This window comes from Lactuca virosa, chromosome 8, assembly GCF_052849685.1.
Source record: "Lactuca virosa cultivar CGN04683 chromosome 8, Lactuca_virosa_CGN04683_v6, whole genome shotgun sequence".
Classification (NCBI taxonomy): domain Eukaryota; kingdom Viridiplantae; phylum Streptophyta; class Magnoliopsida; order Asterales; family Asteraceae; genus Lactuca; species Lactuca virosa.
This window is the reverse complement of record NC_136433.1, coordinates 292,134,085-292,148,308: the sequence shown is the minus strand read 5'-3', so window position 1 is coordinate 292,148,308 and position 14,224 is coordinate 292,134,085. Positions and strand designations below refer to the sequence as shown.

The following is a 14,224-nucleotide window of genomic DNA, read 5'->3' as shown; positions in this document are numbered from 1 at the left end:
TGACTGATTTGTCAAGAACACACCTCCAATGGAGGTGTTCTTGACTGGAACGAAGGAGAATAGTGAAGGAAACTGCATGTTGCGTCTTTGATGTTCATTGACAGAAATCAGTGCAGAAAGAAAGAGCTATAGAGGTGTTTGAGTGTTGTATTCAGTTTTTGTTTGTGTGTTGTATTGGTGATATTAATGTGTGTTGTATTCAGTTTTGATTGTGTGTTGATTGTTTGTGAACCAATTTATCAGTTGATGTGTAGAAACTATACCACCATACCTGTGAGATGTAGTGAGGGAGAAGAAAAGAAACGTGGGAATGAAAAGGTTGGAGTGTAAGAGTCAATCTTTGAGTGTTCACTTGTGTAAAACAAGTCTCGGAAGAAATCATAAATGTGTTGTCATTTTAAGTGTAAAGGGTATAAGTTTTATCTTTAATATTTTATATAATGTATTTAATGTATGTGTATTTGATTTAAATAAATATCTATTTGTGCATGAATTTACATAATATATTTGTTGGTACAATTGATTCAATGGTATGTGTTTGGTTGAAATTGAGTATGTATTGATGCATATATATGCTATATACATGTATGTATTTATTTATCTCATGGAAAACAATACTTTTATACATATCGTGTATACATACACCTTTTATTACCTTGATATATACATATGGAGTATATTCATATAAATTGACATTTATATATATAATGGAGGTGCCAAGACCCTAACCATGTCAAGTCTCGGTCCTTAAACGTCATACATGATTGTTATATATCCATGTGTATATGTTTGGGTCTTTTGGTAACAATTTCATATACATATAACGTATATTTACTTATTTTATAGGTTATATATATTTTATGAAAGCTATAGTGACAACACGTGTAATTAATATTAAATTCTGCTCTATACACGTATGTATGTAGTTATACATGAATTTAAAAATTATAAGATTATTTCTATTGTTAAAATTCACATCAACTGGATTTGGATTTTTATATTATTCCGAAATACATAACCAATCATAGTAATCATGTCGAAATCAATAGTTTAATGTTTCGCAGTTAATAAATCTGAACATGTCTGATTTCTCAACCTTTATAAATATTTTTACTAAAAATATTTCAAATATGAAATTAAATATTAGGCTATAGCCTGAGTCTAAAAATGCTTTCGGAATTTCCATTTGAGGTGTGCAAGTCCCTCAACGGATAGAAACGGTTTTAACGATTTTAAGAAAATCAGTATTGTACTGGTTTTTTATTTTTAAAACGGTCGTATCTTTTGCATATGAACTCCGTTTTGGACGTTCTTTATATTTTCGGAATCATGGAAATGCGTACTATGATACTAGAGTGTTTGCTTTGCTCGCAAATGCTTATTGCAAAATTTCAGTTTTTCAGACGTATTCTTAAGTTGCAGTTTGAGATGTTTGATTTGTTTGTCAAATTACATATTTGGAAGTAAGATACCATCTGGTATCTTATAATAGTTGAAATAACTCATTTATTTTACATTGGATGCACTAAAACTCAATGAGTCAAAATACCAAGAGACTTACTGTGAACTTGACCGTTCACAGTCTTTGACCTAAATTCTTGGATGTCATAGGTCTACAAGATTTTTTTACTTGGAATGTCCTTTTAGTACTCATCCAAGAAGCCCTAACCACGAATGGATACATCTATAGAGTACTTCCACATATTGCCACTATTCTAACATTATCACACTTTTTTAAACGAATTTGATAACCCTTACTAATAGCATAGATAGTTAAAAACATTTTATCTCATGTGGGGATTTATACCTTTCACCAAGTATTGGTTTCATTAAGTTCCGGTTCACCTTTGGGTTGTGGATGGAATACTCGAAATCATCCTCGGTCTCTTCTTCATCATTACTTTGCACATACTCTGAGTCCGATCCTTGGTTGTGGATTTGAGGTTGAGCATTATTTTGAGCTTGAGCATCATCAGTTGCATCATCATCAGCGTCTTCTTCACAGAGAATATTCATAAATTCATCTCTGCATTGGGAAATTAGTTCTCTTAAAATAATCATCGAGCTCCACAATTATACTATCCAAATCATACACGTCGTCCATTTTCCTCCTTCAAGATGGGTAAAACCCCTATTTTACTGAGGTGGGTGAAACGAGAGAAGGAAGAATGGAAGAAAGGATTAAATTTCAGGGTTTCTTCACTTAATGAGGGTGTTTGTTTTTACCTCAGTCCACATAAGCCATTGAATGCCAAATCAGCAAATGCAACCGGCTAAATAAGGGTGATCGGATAAAAAGGACCAACGTGTTCAATTTACTCGGTATCATGGGTTATTTTTTTCAAAAAAAAAGACTAAAATGAAACTTTTCCCAAAAGTTTGAAATTTTTCTGGAGATTTCCTTTTAACTTTTAAGTGTGTTTGGTATTTAATTTTTCAAGAGCTTTGATATTACCATCTACCGTATTAGGAAAATTTAAAGTTTAAACTTACGTTGACGTGTCCCATTTTCCTCCACTGCTTTAAATTTTAAACTCATTGTAGAAATTAATAATAAATAAATAAATAAATTGGATCGAGTTTTCAATCTCAGTTATTCACAAAACTATCATTCACACAAGCCACATTCATGTTTCATAATGTTCAAGAACATGAAAAATGTCATTCATAAAACCTCTATACATGTTGGTATATATATTTACCAACATATACTAACTAAACTTATTGGTAGTCAAATAAGTTTTAGCAAAATAAAAAAAAAAAAAGTTTAACAACTATAATTCGTATTTTATACGGTTTAGAAAAAAAAAAAATAATAACTACAACTGTACCGATTCCAACCCCAATGAACATGGATCCATAATTGTATGTTATGGTCATTGTTTTTATTGCTTCTATAACGTGTTTTTTGGATCGACGCATTCCAACAATCAGAAAATACAATAGGTAGCCTGTAACTAATTAGTTTGACATAATTAGGTAGTTAATAATTCTGTTAATTAAAGTGTTAGATGGTTAACAATTCAATTATATATTGTAGTTGTGTACATTTAATAAGTTAGTCAAGTAATGAACTCCACTCACAATATTACTTCGTTTTCTTCTCTACAATATGGAATTGCGACACCTATGCTCCTTCTTTTCCTCTAACAGTCGATCTATTTAATCGGATCAAAATTACATCCTCTATCATTGATCCTATGATCTTTATGATCTTTTATCAGACAGATGTATTCTCAAATTCCAAGATATTCATGAACAGGAGATTCTTATCTATTTCATTACATGATGGGCTTGTAGGGACTTATGAAATGGTATGTAAATGAGTCCATTTTGAAAAAACCAACAGTAAAGTAGTTGAATTTTAATTGTAATTCAGTGTCATCATATCCGATAACAAACACAATCTTACGAAAGAACCAACACAACACCTATCATCACAACCATTTTTGTAGCAATAAGGTTAACCCAAAAGCCCAAGTAATAGCGACATAATTTTTTCTTCTTAAATAACTGGAAATTAACCTTAGTTCCCTTGCATTCCATGATATTAAGAAATACCAAGGTTCATTTACAAATTACAATATATATAATCATTATCATTATGGCATCAAATAAGAGCTTAAGTCAACTCCACAATGAATACTATTAACAGCTCCCTTAACTCAAATCACCTGATCCTCGAGCTTTACTTAATGGGATCAATTGTGCTGAAAAGGGGCTGGAACCATGTATACATATTTATAGGAAGGAATTTATTTACAAATGGGTTGGTTGATAATGAGAAAGAGAGGAAGATCTAGAGAAGCTCCCATTCTGAGTCTATTGAGTTGGGTTTTTTGTTATCTGAAAACATGAGATTGTTGTCATATTGTAGTTGCTTGTACTCTTGCTTCCTTGCTGACTTCTTTTTTAAAGAAAACGCACCCTGAATCTTTTTCTGCAATGCAAAAGGTATTTTTGTAGTCAGTCTTTATTTGTTACATATTTTACTAAAAGTAAAGAAATGTAAATATATATAAATATATACCTTGTATGAGCATCTTGTTTGTTCATTGTGGTTGATAGGAATAGGAATAGGATGATGATAATCATTTCCATCAACTAAAACACATGTTTCCTCAAACCCTGATTCAGATACATATATATCTCCAGTAGTAGTATTGTCTTCCTGTTCCAAATCTGGATGATCATGGTGTGCTGAAGCTGAACTTCCTAAATTATTTAACATTAACTAACATATATTATTGATTCTTCCAAAAAAAAAATATATCAATAAATTTATGTACCATAACTAAGGGGCTGTTTGTTTTTTTAAACAAATCACTTCTGGCTGCGCCATGCAGAACACACGCAGTACTTGGCCTTTCGCAACTATTTTTTTTTTTAATATTTTTGTCTTTAAAAATCATATCATCACAATGAATTTTATATTCGATTTGCATATCATTAAAACTAAATAAATTTTTGATTTTGAATTATTTTTAACTATTGTATGGTTAATTTCAGTTTATTTCAGCAGCATGCTGCCGTTAAAAAACAAACATACTTCTTATTATAGTTTGCAGACGTTTGGTCCACCTCTTCTTCTGCAGAGGGTTGCAGATGTGGTCCACAGACTGTAGACGTTTTAACTTCGAAAAAACAAACAGCACCTAAGGTGTTGTTTCTTTTTGACTTAAAGAACTTAATCGAGTGTTTCTTTTTTTGACTTAACACAAAAAGAACAACTTAATAGAGAAAGTAAGGAAAATTTTCGTCAATTTTTTTCTTCCATTTCCACAAGTGTGTCTTCATTTTCTCAAATACTCTTTATGCATCATTTATCTTAATGGAAAACAAAAAAAAAAAAAAAAAAAAGGAATTGGGTAATGATAGTTTACCTGTATGGGATTGTAATAACTCATCATCAACAGATTGACCACACTGAGTATTAGCACTAACGGTTGGGTGGCTACTATTTTCACATGGATCTGCAACCAAAAGAGCAAATAGAAGTGAATATTCTTGACACATAATAGCAACAAACTTAAGATTCTTTACCCATAAAAGCAATACTATATAGTTACATTTCATTACTAATATGTAACACGTAAAGTCCAATGTTCATATTGGTAGCATTAGCAAAAAGTAACTACTTTGTGATGTAGACTAGGGTTTAATTGCAGAATTATAGACTAAAATCAAAGAATACAAAGGGTTCTTGGCTTTCGCGAGGCCAAGTGATCTCTCACTCATGACTCAACTAATTCTGTTCAAAGATACTAACCGACTCAACCTAAACTTGTATTTAAGCTACCTAAACCAACTTAACAAGGGAACTTACCAAATTCCCCCCTCACTTATCTTTTATTACATTTCTGGTACTTCTACTTATTTCTGTTAGGGCTACTAAGAAGTTATTGCCAATTTTAAGGAAGGTATATTGGTGTTAAGATATACCTGAATGGGACACATCTCCACCACTTGAAGTATTAGAATGAGCCTCTGAAACCTCCAACTCACTACTTTCACATGTAGCTGTATTTGTATGTTCTGTTCTTATGATATTGTTAGAGGAGATACATTTGGATCTTTTCACTCCCTTTCTACTCGATTTAGCAAATTTAGTAGTGAGTGTTGGAGAAGCCCCCTTGACCAAATTACATATTTGCCCCTCCTGCCCTCCTCTTGTCTCCAACTCTATTATATCTTCATTTGATGCTTCCACACACTTTGCTTCATCTTGATCACTTATATCCCAATTAAACGACCAGTCTTCCCAAGCATCATTGCTAGAGTTCAATTTATCCTCAGAAATACCATTTTTGTCCTCATAAATACCCTTCACATGGACAGGAATAGGATCTTGATCTTTAATTAAAACATCTTCCTTGAAGGTTGATATGGGCTTCATGTGTATTCCAAATTCAAGATAAGGGTTTAATAGTAATTCTGCACTTGCAACTTTAGAGAGATCTTTTGATGAAGGGGGAAGCAAATCCTGCATCACATCAGAACAGAACTTTTTCATACTTGCCCCCACTGTCTGGACTTGATTTTCAACATATTTAGCTGTTTCCTGAGATAAATGAATATTTATTTATTTATTCATTTATCTATATATAAATAAATAAACCTCGCTAAATGAATATCTTTTATTACTTTATCCAGGTTTACAGTTTACTGACTGGTATATACAAGATTCTTGACAGATATAGAAAATTCATAAATGGTCCCTGTGGTTTCCCAGAATATCAAATTTAGTCCATAACTTTTTTTGGTCTCATGGAAGGTCCCTGTGGTTTCAAATTCTATCATGGTTTCCCAGAATATCAAGTTAGGGACTAAACTTGATATTCTGGGAAACCACAGGGACCATTTATAAAAATTAGTCAATAAAGAATGATATAGTTATACCTGACACATAGCTTCTTCAACCTCTAAGCACATAGCTTCAAACTTTTGATAGATATTACCAACCCATGCAATACCTTTAACATCCATGGAATCCATATATCAACTTTGTCACAACAATCAAGAAACCTTGTCTTCCAAAACCTCCAAGATATTACCTGGATCAATATTAGAAAATATTTAAAAAGGAAAACCATTATTGATATGCTTGAAGAAAAGATTCATAACAATTACACCTTTTGTTTTGACTAAGTGTTGTCTGAATAAATGATGTTTAAAAATTAAGGAGAAAATGATAGCACTCGGGAAATGGAAGGAAAAGTTAAATAAGGGAAAATTTGTAAAATGTTAAATAAAGGAAAACCATTATCCTGTTCTGAATTGTATAACAATAGATAAAACAAGGCATAAAAAGCACCCTAATTTAGGTCTAATCATCACAGTGGTAGAACTCTAACGTCAAGTGAGCATGATCAGATCCGAAAAAGTGCAAGTAAAACTCTTTTTACAAATAAATAGATTTTAAGAAAAATGAAATCATATGGTAACTTCCTGATAAAGCATAAAAGCAAACCTACCACCAATGCGTCTTCTTGGATTATTGAATTTTTATCATCACTTCTGATTACTCAAAACCACTTGAATCGAAAGATTCTAATATAAGGCAAATGGTTTCGTGGCATAAAGTCAAATCATGATCATCGATTATGTCCAACAACAATAGATGATCATTACAAGCCAACAATTCATCGACTTAAAAAATACTTCAAAATTCAACAACAGATATACACATGTCGATGATCAGAAATCAACACAGAAAAACACCGTCAACATAATATGAATACCGCAATCCGACAAATAAGTAAAATACAGAGAAAGCAACAGAGAACAGAATCACTTACGATTTGCAGATGATCAAGAGAAACCCTAGAACCGCAATTGATTTTGGTATTTTTGAGGGGGAAACCCTAGATGATGATGATGGAGAACGAACTTGTGGGAAGAATTGAGGGTTTAGGGAAAGAGTTTGAGTAAGGGAATCAGAAACGTAGACACGGAGTTAACCTGGGTTTGGGTTTGGGTTTCTTTAACACTTTCTATATTATTTGTACACGTGTCGTATTGATATCGTCACCCAAGTTAAAAACAAGACAAAACAAAACACAGCTTTAATTATCACCAACTCTATATAAAGAAAAGAGTCAGAATATCGTTAGATGGTTTGACTTTGTTTTTATCTCGATTTAATTGATGGATAAACAAATCATTTTCAATCCATTGCTTTCAGATAAATTTGTTGCGTTTGAAGAGAGAATAACAAAAATAATCGATAATTCTCAAATTATTTTATTTGAAATATAGATAATTGTATATTTCAATAATTTGAGAATTATTTGAAACACAGCTTTAATTAACCTGAAGACTTCACTCCCTACGTCAATATGTCAATCAGATACATAATTTAGAGTATCATCAAGGCATCAATTATTATTACAATTTGTTTTAATTCATATTTTAAAAATTATTTTCTTATTGCTAAATGCATTTTTTCAGAGGTATTAAATTTTATTTGACTTTGTGGATTGATTTTGCTCAACAAATGTATTGATTATTTTCTAATCGCAATAAGCGGGAGGATTGAAAATAAGTAAATTAATACGGTAAGACAAGTGGGAGGATTTGCTCAACAAATGTATGATTATTTCAAGTATGTTTACTCTCTTCAATTTTAAAAAAATGATATTAAATATTAGTCATCAAATAGTTATAATTAAAACACTGAAAAGAGTTATAATTAAAAACTGAAAAGTTACTTCTTACTTAATAAAATTCTTAGGTAACTGAAAATAGTTACTTTACTAATTTGTAGTACTAGAAGAGAGAAATTGTCTAATGTTGTAGTTGATCTTTAACTAAAAATTAGAACAAATTTGATAAGGTTTTAACTTTGTTCACATTAAGTCCTTAAGGTTTTTTTACATATTACATCAACATTGTTGTTATAACCGTTTAAAAAAAAAGTAATAAGATTTTAATTTTGTCCACATTATATATCCCTAAGGTCTTTTTTTGTACATATTACACCAACATGGTTGTTATAACTGTTTAAAGAGAGGTAATAAGGTTGTAATTTTGTCTACATTAGGTCCCTATTTTTAATATTTTTATCATTTCATCTACCTCTTTTACAATTTATATTAGTATCTAGTTAGATGGCTTCATCATTTCATCTTCTCATTTTAGTCGTCTATTAACCATAACCACGGTTTCAATTGAAAGGTTACATAACAATTTTTTGTTATATTTACCAATAAATAAATAATCTAAGTCTTAATGATTAAAGCTATATTTGGCGCGCCACAGCTAGCTGACAAGCTAGTTTATTTTTCGATCTTTTTTATGTTGTCATATTTAGGAAGCCAAAAAGAAGCTTATAAGCTAGCATTTTAAAAAGCTACTTAGACTAGTTTTTTAAAAGTTTTTTTTTTAATTTCCAAATGGGTAAATGTCACTGAAGCCCAACCAACTATCAAGTTTTGTTTTAAATGGTCCCTTATGTTTTTTTTCTTGCATTTAAAGGGCATAAAATTCATATTAACCTGTTTATTAAGGACCTAAGACTTGTTTTACTATGCCAAATCAGATGCCACGTATATAAAATTTAAGGCACTTTCACCTTCAATGCCAAATTACCATTCAACCGTCCCCATCCTAAGTTCTCATTTCTCTGTGATTTTTTTTCTTTTCCTCTGAATCATAACTTATCTATTCAATACATCGATTTCTCCATCTCATTGATTCAAGAAATATTTGTGTTATATCACATTCTCATCTGATTACATCATAAGGATTTATTCATGATTTAGATGTTCTTCAACACGTGTTTGTGGGATTCAAACTCCACCAACAACCATCTCCTACTACCAGTTCTCCACCATCGTCCGCTTACCACCGATCATCATCATCGTTCACCTACATGGGATTTGAAAAATGATTTAAAGCACAACACAGTAACTCTTACAATAGGAGTGAGGCACACAAGAGAAGAGGTTGAAGGGAAGAGGTATAAGAACCATCGGTTGCAGATTTGAAGCAACGAACATAGATCAGACACCTGTTCGACATCACGATATTTCGTCTTCAAACCCAATATTTTTCCAAATTTCCAGATTTAGGTTGTGACGGAGCTGAGGAAATTCAGGGGTTCTAGGAAGAGTCGTCGTCTTTAAACATCGTGAAACTGATGTGTTACATTTCAAGCAAAATTGAAGAGGTTAACTCGATATTCTCTATCAATTTTAGGGCTTCTAAATTGTCTTCTTCACAGATCAATTTGAGAACCTTGCAAACTACAGAGGTCGACTCATTATGAAGGAACTAGGTCTGAGATATGGGATGAGACAAGAGGCAAATTACATGTTTTTGTTACAACTGTAGGGACAGGTGGCACTATAGCTGGTGTTTCTTGATTTTTAAAGGAAAATGATGCAGGGATAAAGTTTTATCTTCTGGATCCTCTTGGTTCTGGCTTGTTTAACAAAGTGACAAGATTAGTGATGTACACAAGAGAAGAGGCTAAAGGGAAGATGTTAAAGAACCCATTTGATACGGTCAATGAAGGAATAGGGATCAATAGATTGACTGAGAATTTCAAAATGGCTTAACTTGATGGAGAGTTCTAATATTTTTGCTCCTTTTATTAGATTCCTTCTAAGGAATGATGGACAATTTATTAGAAGTTTTTCAATAATGAAATGTGTTGGTCGTATGTTGTATGTTGCTGGTGGTGGTACTGTTCGTGATGCTAAGAGTACAACCCACTACTGCTGGTGTCACTGTGACTTTTATTTAGTTTGAAACACAACCTTCACATACATAATCAGATAGCTACAGTAGCTGTTAAAAGTCAATGAACACGTAGGCGAAATAGGAGAGTATATGGCATAATTAGACCATATGTGGAACATAAACCGGATAGAAAAGGTTAAAGTGCCCAAATTGGCCGGTAATAATCAAGTTCATGCCCTTATAATGCAAAAAATTTAGATGAGGGACCTTTTAAACCAAATCATGTTAGTTTATAGGGTTATAGTGACATTTACCCTTTCCAAATATATCCCTTAATTAATTAAGAAAACATATTTTTTAAATGCCCTTTTATGTCCTATAAATTTGGGATAGCTTATAAGCTAGCGGAGCCAGGGTCAAAGTAAAAGAGTATACCCGAAGAGTAATGGGGTATCCCCGATAAGTAATGACTTACCACATTACTTGTTGGGGATACTCTTTTACTTTGAACCTGACTCGCCACTGGCTTATAAGCAATCTGAAATTTATATAATGACATAAAAGGGCATTTAAAAAATATATTTTCTTAATTAATTAATGGGTATATTTGGAATTTTTTTTAATAAAAAAACTTTTAAAAACTAGTCTAAGTAGCTTTTTAAAACGCTAGCTTATAAGCTACTTTTTGGCTTGTCAAACATGACAACTTAAAAAAAATTGAAAAATAAACTAGCTTATCAGCTAGCTGTGGCACGCCAAACATAACCTTAATCATTAAGACTTTGATTATTATTAGTTTTTTTGTAAAATGACAAAAAAAAAATGTTATGTAACCTTTCAATTGAAACTGTGGTTGTGGTGAATGGGCGACTAAAATGAGAAGATGAAATGATGAAGCCATCTAACTAGATACTAATATAAATTGTAAAAGAGTTAGATGAAATGATAAAAATATTAAAAATAGGGACCTAACGTGGACAAAATTAAAACCTTATTACCACTCTTTAAACGGTTATAACAACCATGTTGGTATAATATATACAAAAAAAAGACCTTAAGGGCCTAATGTGAAAAAATTTAAAATTTATTATTTTTTTTTAAACGGTTATAACAACTATATTGGTGTAATATTTACAAAAAAAAAAAAAAAAAAAAAAAAAAAAAACTTTAGGACCTAATGTGGACAAAGTTAAAACATTATTACCCTCCTAGGTCGTTAACCCTGTACCACTACCATGTTGTACCAACCAAATAAGTTACTACCAAGTATATTTGGTATGGTATTATACTTTGTACTAGGGCTATCAAATATGTATCATGGAGAGTCAACCAATACGCTACCAACTGAACCAAGAGAATTGGTTACCGATATGTTTGGCTGGTAGTACCATACCAACTTAGTATATTTGGTATAGTAATGGTATTAAATCTTAAATACCACAGTATTACCATACCAACCAGGGCCGTCCCAATACGATTTGAGGCCCGGGGCAAAAAAAAATGGGGCCCTTCACAATAGATATATAAATATAAATTTTATTTTTGGTAAAGGAGGGCGGAACCTCCGAAAATTTTATTAATTATAAAAAAAATTAATACAATTGCAAGCTGGGGACTCCCCACCTATGAAAAGGAAAAAGCTTTGGGACAGGCCTCAAAAGCCAAAAATCTAAAACTATAAATATAAAACAACAAAATAAAAAGACTATAACATGTTCAGGGGCGGAACACGAGTACTACGACCCAGGGGGCCGAAACTAAAACCTCGTAAATGTATAAACAAGTTTATTATTATTCAAAGTTGTAAATAAGAAACTCAATATGAAATATTATTACATTTCTCATCAATCTTTTGTGTTATTTACTTGAATTGTTTTACAAAATTTATAATTGTACTCTAACGACAATTAAGAAATTACAAAACTAACTAATAATTAGTAAATATAAAAGAAAAAATTAACATTTAACATACACATTCATAACAAACAAAATAAACTCTACTTTTCTAAATTTTCCGTCTTCACAAATACGTTCTTGATTTAATAAAAACTCATAAATTAATAAATAACAGATAACAATAAATAAATATATTGCAGCCTTTAGCTTTACAATGAGAGGTTTTTCAATTACTTTTTTACATCTTTTTCACATCCCAACGTCTTATCTAATCACATTTTAGAAACAAAAAGAAAAAGATAGAGAAAGAGAAGAGGGTGAGAAAGAGAAAAAAACTTTACCAATTTGGAGCACAAAGTTCAGCAAAGAGATTATAGAAGGAATGACGAGCACTCCGGCGGTAGTGACGATGTTCGCTGCTGAGAACTCCGGAAGATTTGAGGAGCGGCATTATTTTTCGGTGAGTAATTTTTTCGGCCTTAGTGATAATCTCTAGTTTAGGGTTTAATATTTAATGAAAGATTACATTAATAGATTGTAAATTAGAATAGTTTTGGGTTTATATGTATAGTTTTACTTTCCAAACGGTTAGTATCTTTTAAAATTAAGATTTGGTTTTGATTTTTTTCAGTAAATTTCTGTAATTTAGTTGGTTATCTTTTATTTTATTAGTTTCAAGATAATAAGCAAATAAGATTGATTTATATTTTTCTGAATTTACTTAATCGTATAGATAATAAAAGAAGGGGCCATAAAGTTAAAAAAAATAAAACTCATCCCACATACTATAATAAAGGTATTAAGGAGTATAAAAATCAGGGGGGCCATGGCCCCCTCTGGCCATATACAGGTTCCGCCACTGAACATGTTTTGAACCCTATTACATAAACATAGCAAAAAAAAACTAAAAAATTTATATTTACGAGCTTCTTAGAAGCAAAGTCATCATAAATAGTATCAAGGTCAGTTTTATCCGGCATATCTTTTTCAATGCATAACATAGTCAAACCATTCAATCTTTCTTGTGACATAGATGATCTCAAATAACATTTTAATAACTTTAATTTTGAAAAACTTATTTCTGCTGACGCTACAGGTATAGTTAATAATATTCAATATGCAATGAAAACATGTGGATAACAATCTTCGGTTTTAACAAACTCTAAAATTTCAACAACGGACATAAAAACATTAGGCAAAGTCATTTGTAATACTTAAAGTTCAGAAAACAAATAATTTGATTCTACATCACACAAGTTATTATGAGAAAACTGTTTTGTGAAATTAGTACAACTTTTTTTAAGTTCAATGTCATCCAATGACTTTAACTTTTTTGAATCATATTAAAATCCAAAAATATTTTCAAAAACAGTTAATTTCTCAAATCTACTCTTTAATGAAACAATTTACATATCAACAACAACCATAAAATATTCAATTCTAAACGATTCTTCGGCTGACAATAATTCTTGTGCATTATCAATTTCATCAAATTGTCTTTTTCTAGTAACTTAACGTCTTATTCGATATGTAGGTTCGACATCCATATCAATTGTTATGGATTTAGCATTATCTAAACTACGAGAAAATCCTTCATTTCTATATTTTTCAAAGAATGACAATATACTTTTTAATTGATTAATGTTGGCATCAATGCACATTGATTTAGTTTGTAACTCTTTACTTACCATATTAATAGCAAATAAAACATCATACCAAATTACCATACCAAGTAAAAATTCATAACTTTCTATGGCACTAACTAAACTTTCTATTTCACTTTTCGATTTAGCATCATCACATGATTTACCTAATGCAATCAAAGCTTGTCTTATTTGAGGAGCTTGGAACCTAAAAGCTTTGACACTCTTAATTCTACTTTCCCAACGTGTATTAGATAAACATTTTACAGTTCAGGTGGGTTGCACCTGATCCCACATCGGCTGGAAATGAGAACTAAGCATTCCTTATAAGGGGTGTGGATACCTTCTCTATCACAACGCGTTTTAAAGCCGTGAGGGCAGCAGATCCCATAAGAAATCTGCAGTTAAGCGTGCTCGGGCGGGAGTAGTATCGGGATGGATGACCCCCTAAGAAGTCCTCGTGCCGAGTGGCCCAAAGCGGACAATATTGTGATACGTGC

The 14,224-nt window shown here is 31.5% G+C and overlaps 1 protein-coding gene across 2 annotated transcripts; it reads right to left on the bottom strand.

Annotated features, from left to right (window-relative positions):
* Positions 1–3,570: 3,570 nt before the first annotated feature.
* On the bottom strand, positions 3,571–7,527 carry LOC145134191 (uncharacterized). 2 transcript variants are annotated; one of them, XM_079069076.1, is made up of 6 exons: positions 7,299–7,527; positions 6,400–6,554; positions 5,443–6,061; positions 4,884–4,973; positions 4,031–4,215; positions 3,571–3,940 (listed from the first exon to the last, which is right to left on the bottom strand). In XM_079069076.1, the coding sequence occupies exons 2-6, from the start codon at positions 6,493–6,495 to the stop codon at positions 3,800–3,802; spliced, it is 1,131 nt and encodes a 376-aa protein (XP_078925202.1). In that variant the 5' UTR covers positions 6,496–6,554; positions 7,299–7,527; the 3' UTR covers positions 3,571–3,799. The 2 variants fall into 2 exon arrangements, with proteins under 2 accessions (XP_078925202.1, XP_078925203.1); XM_079069077.1 differs by having other exon boundaries at positions 5,443–5,983.
* Positions 7,528–14,224: the final 6,697 nt, after the last annotated feature.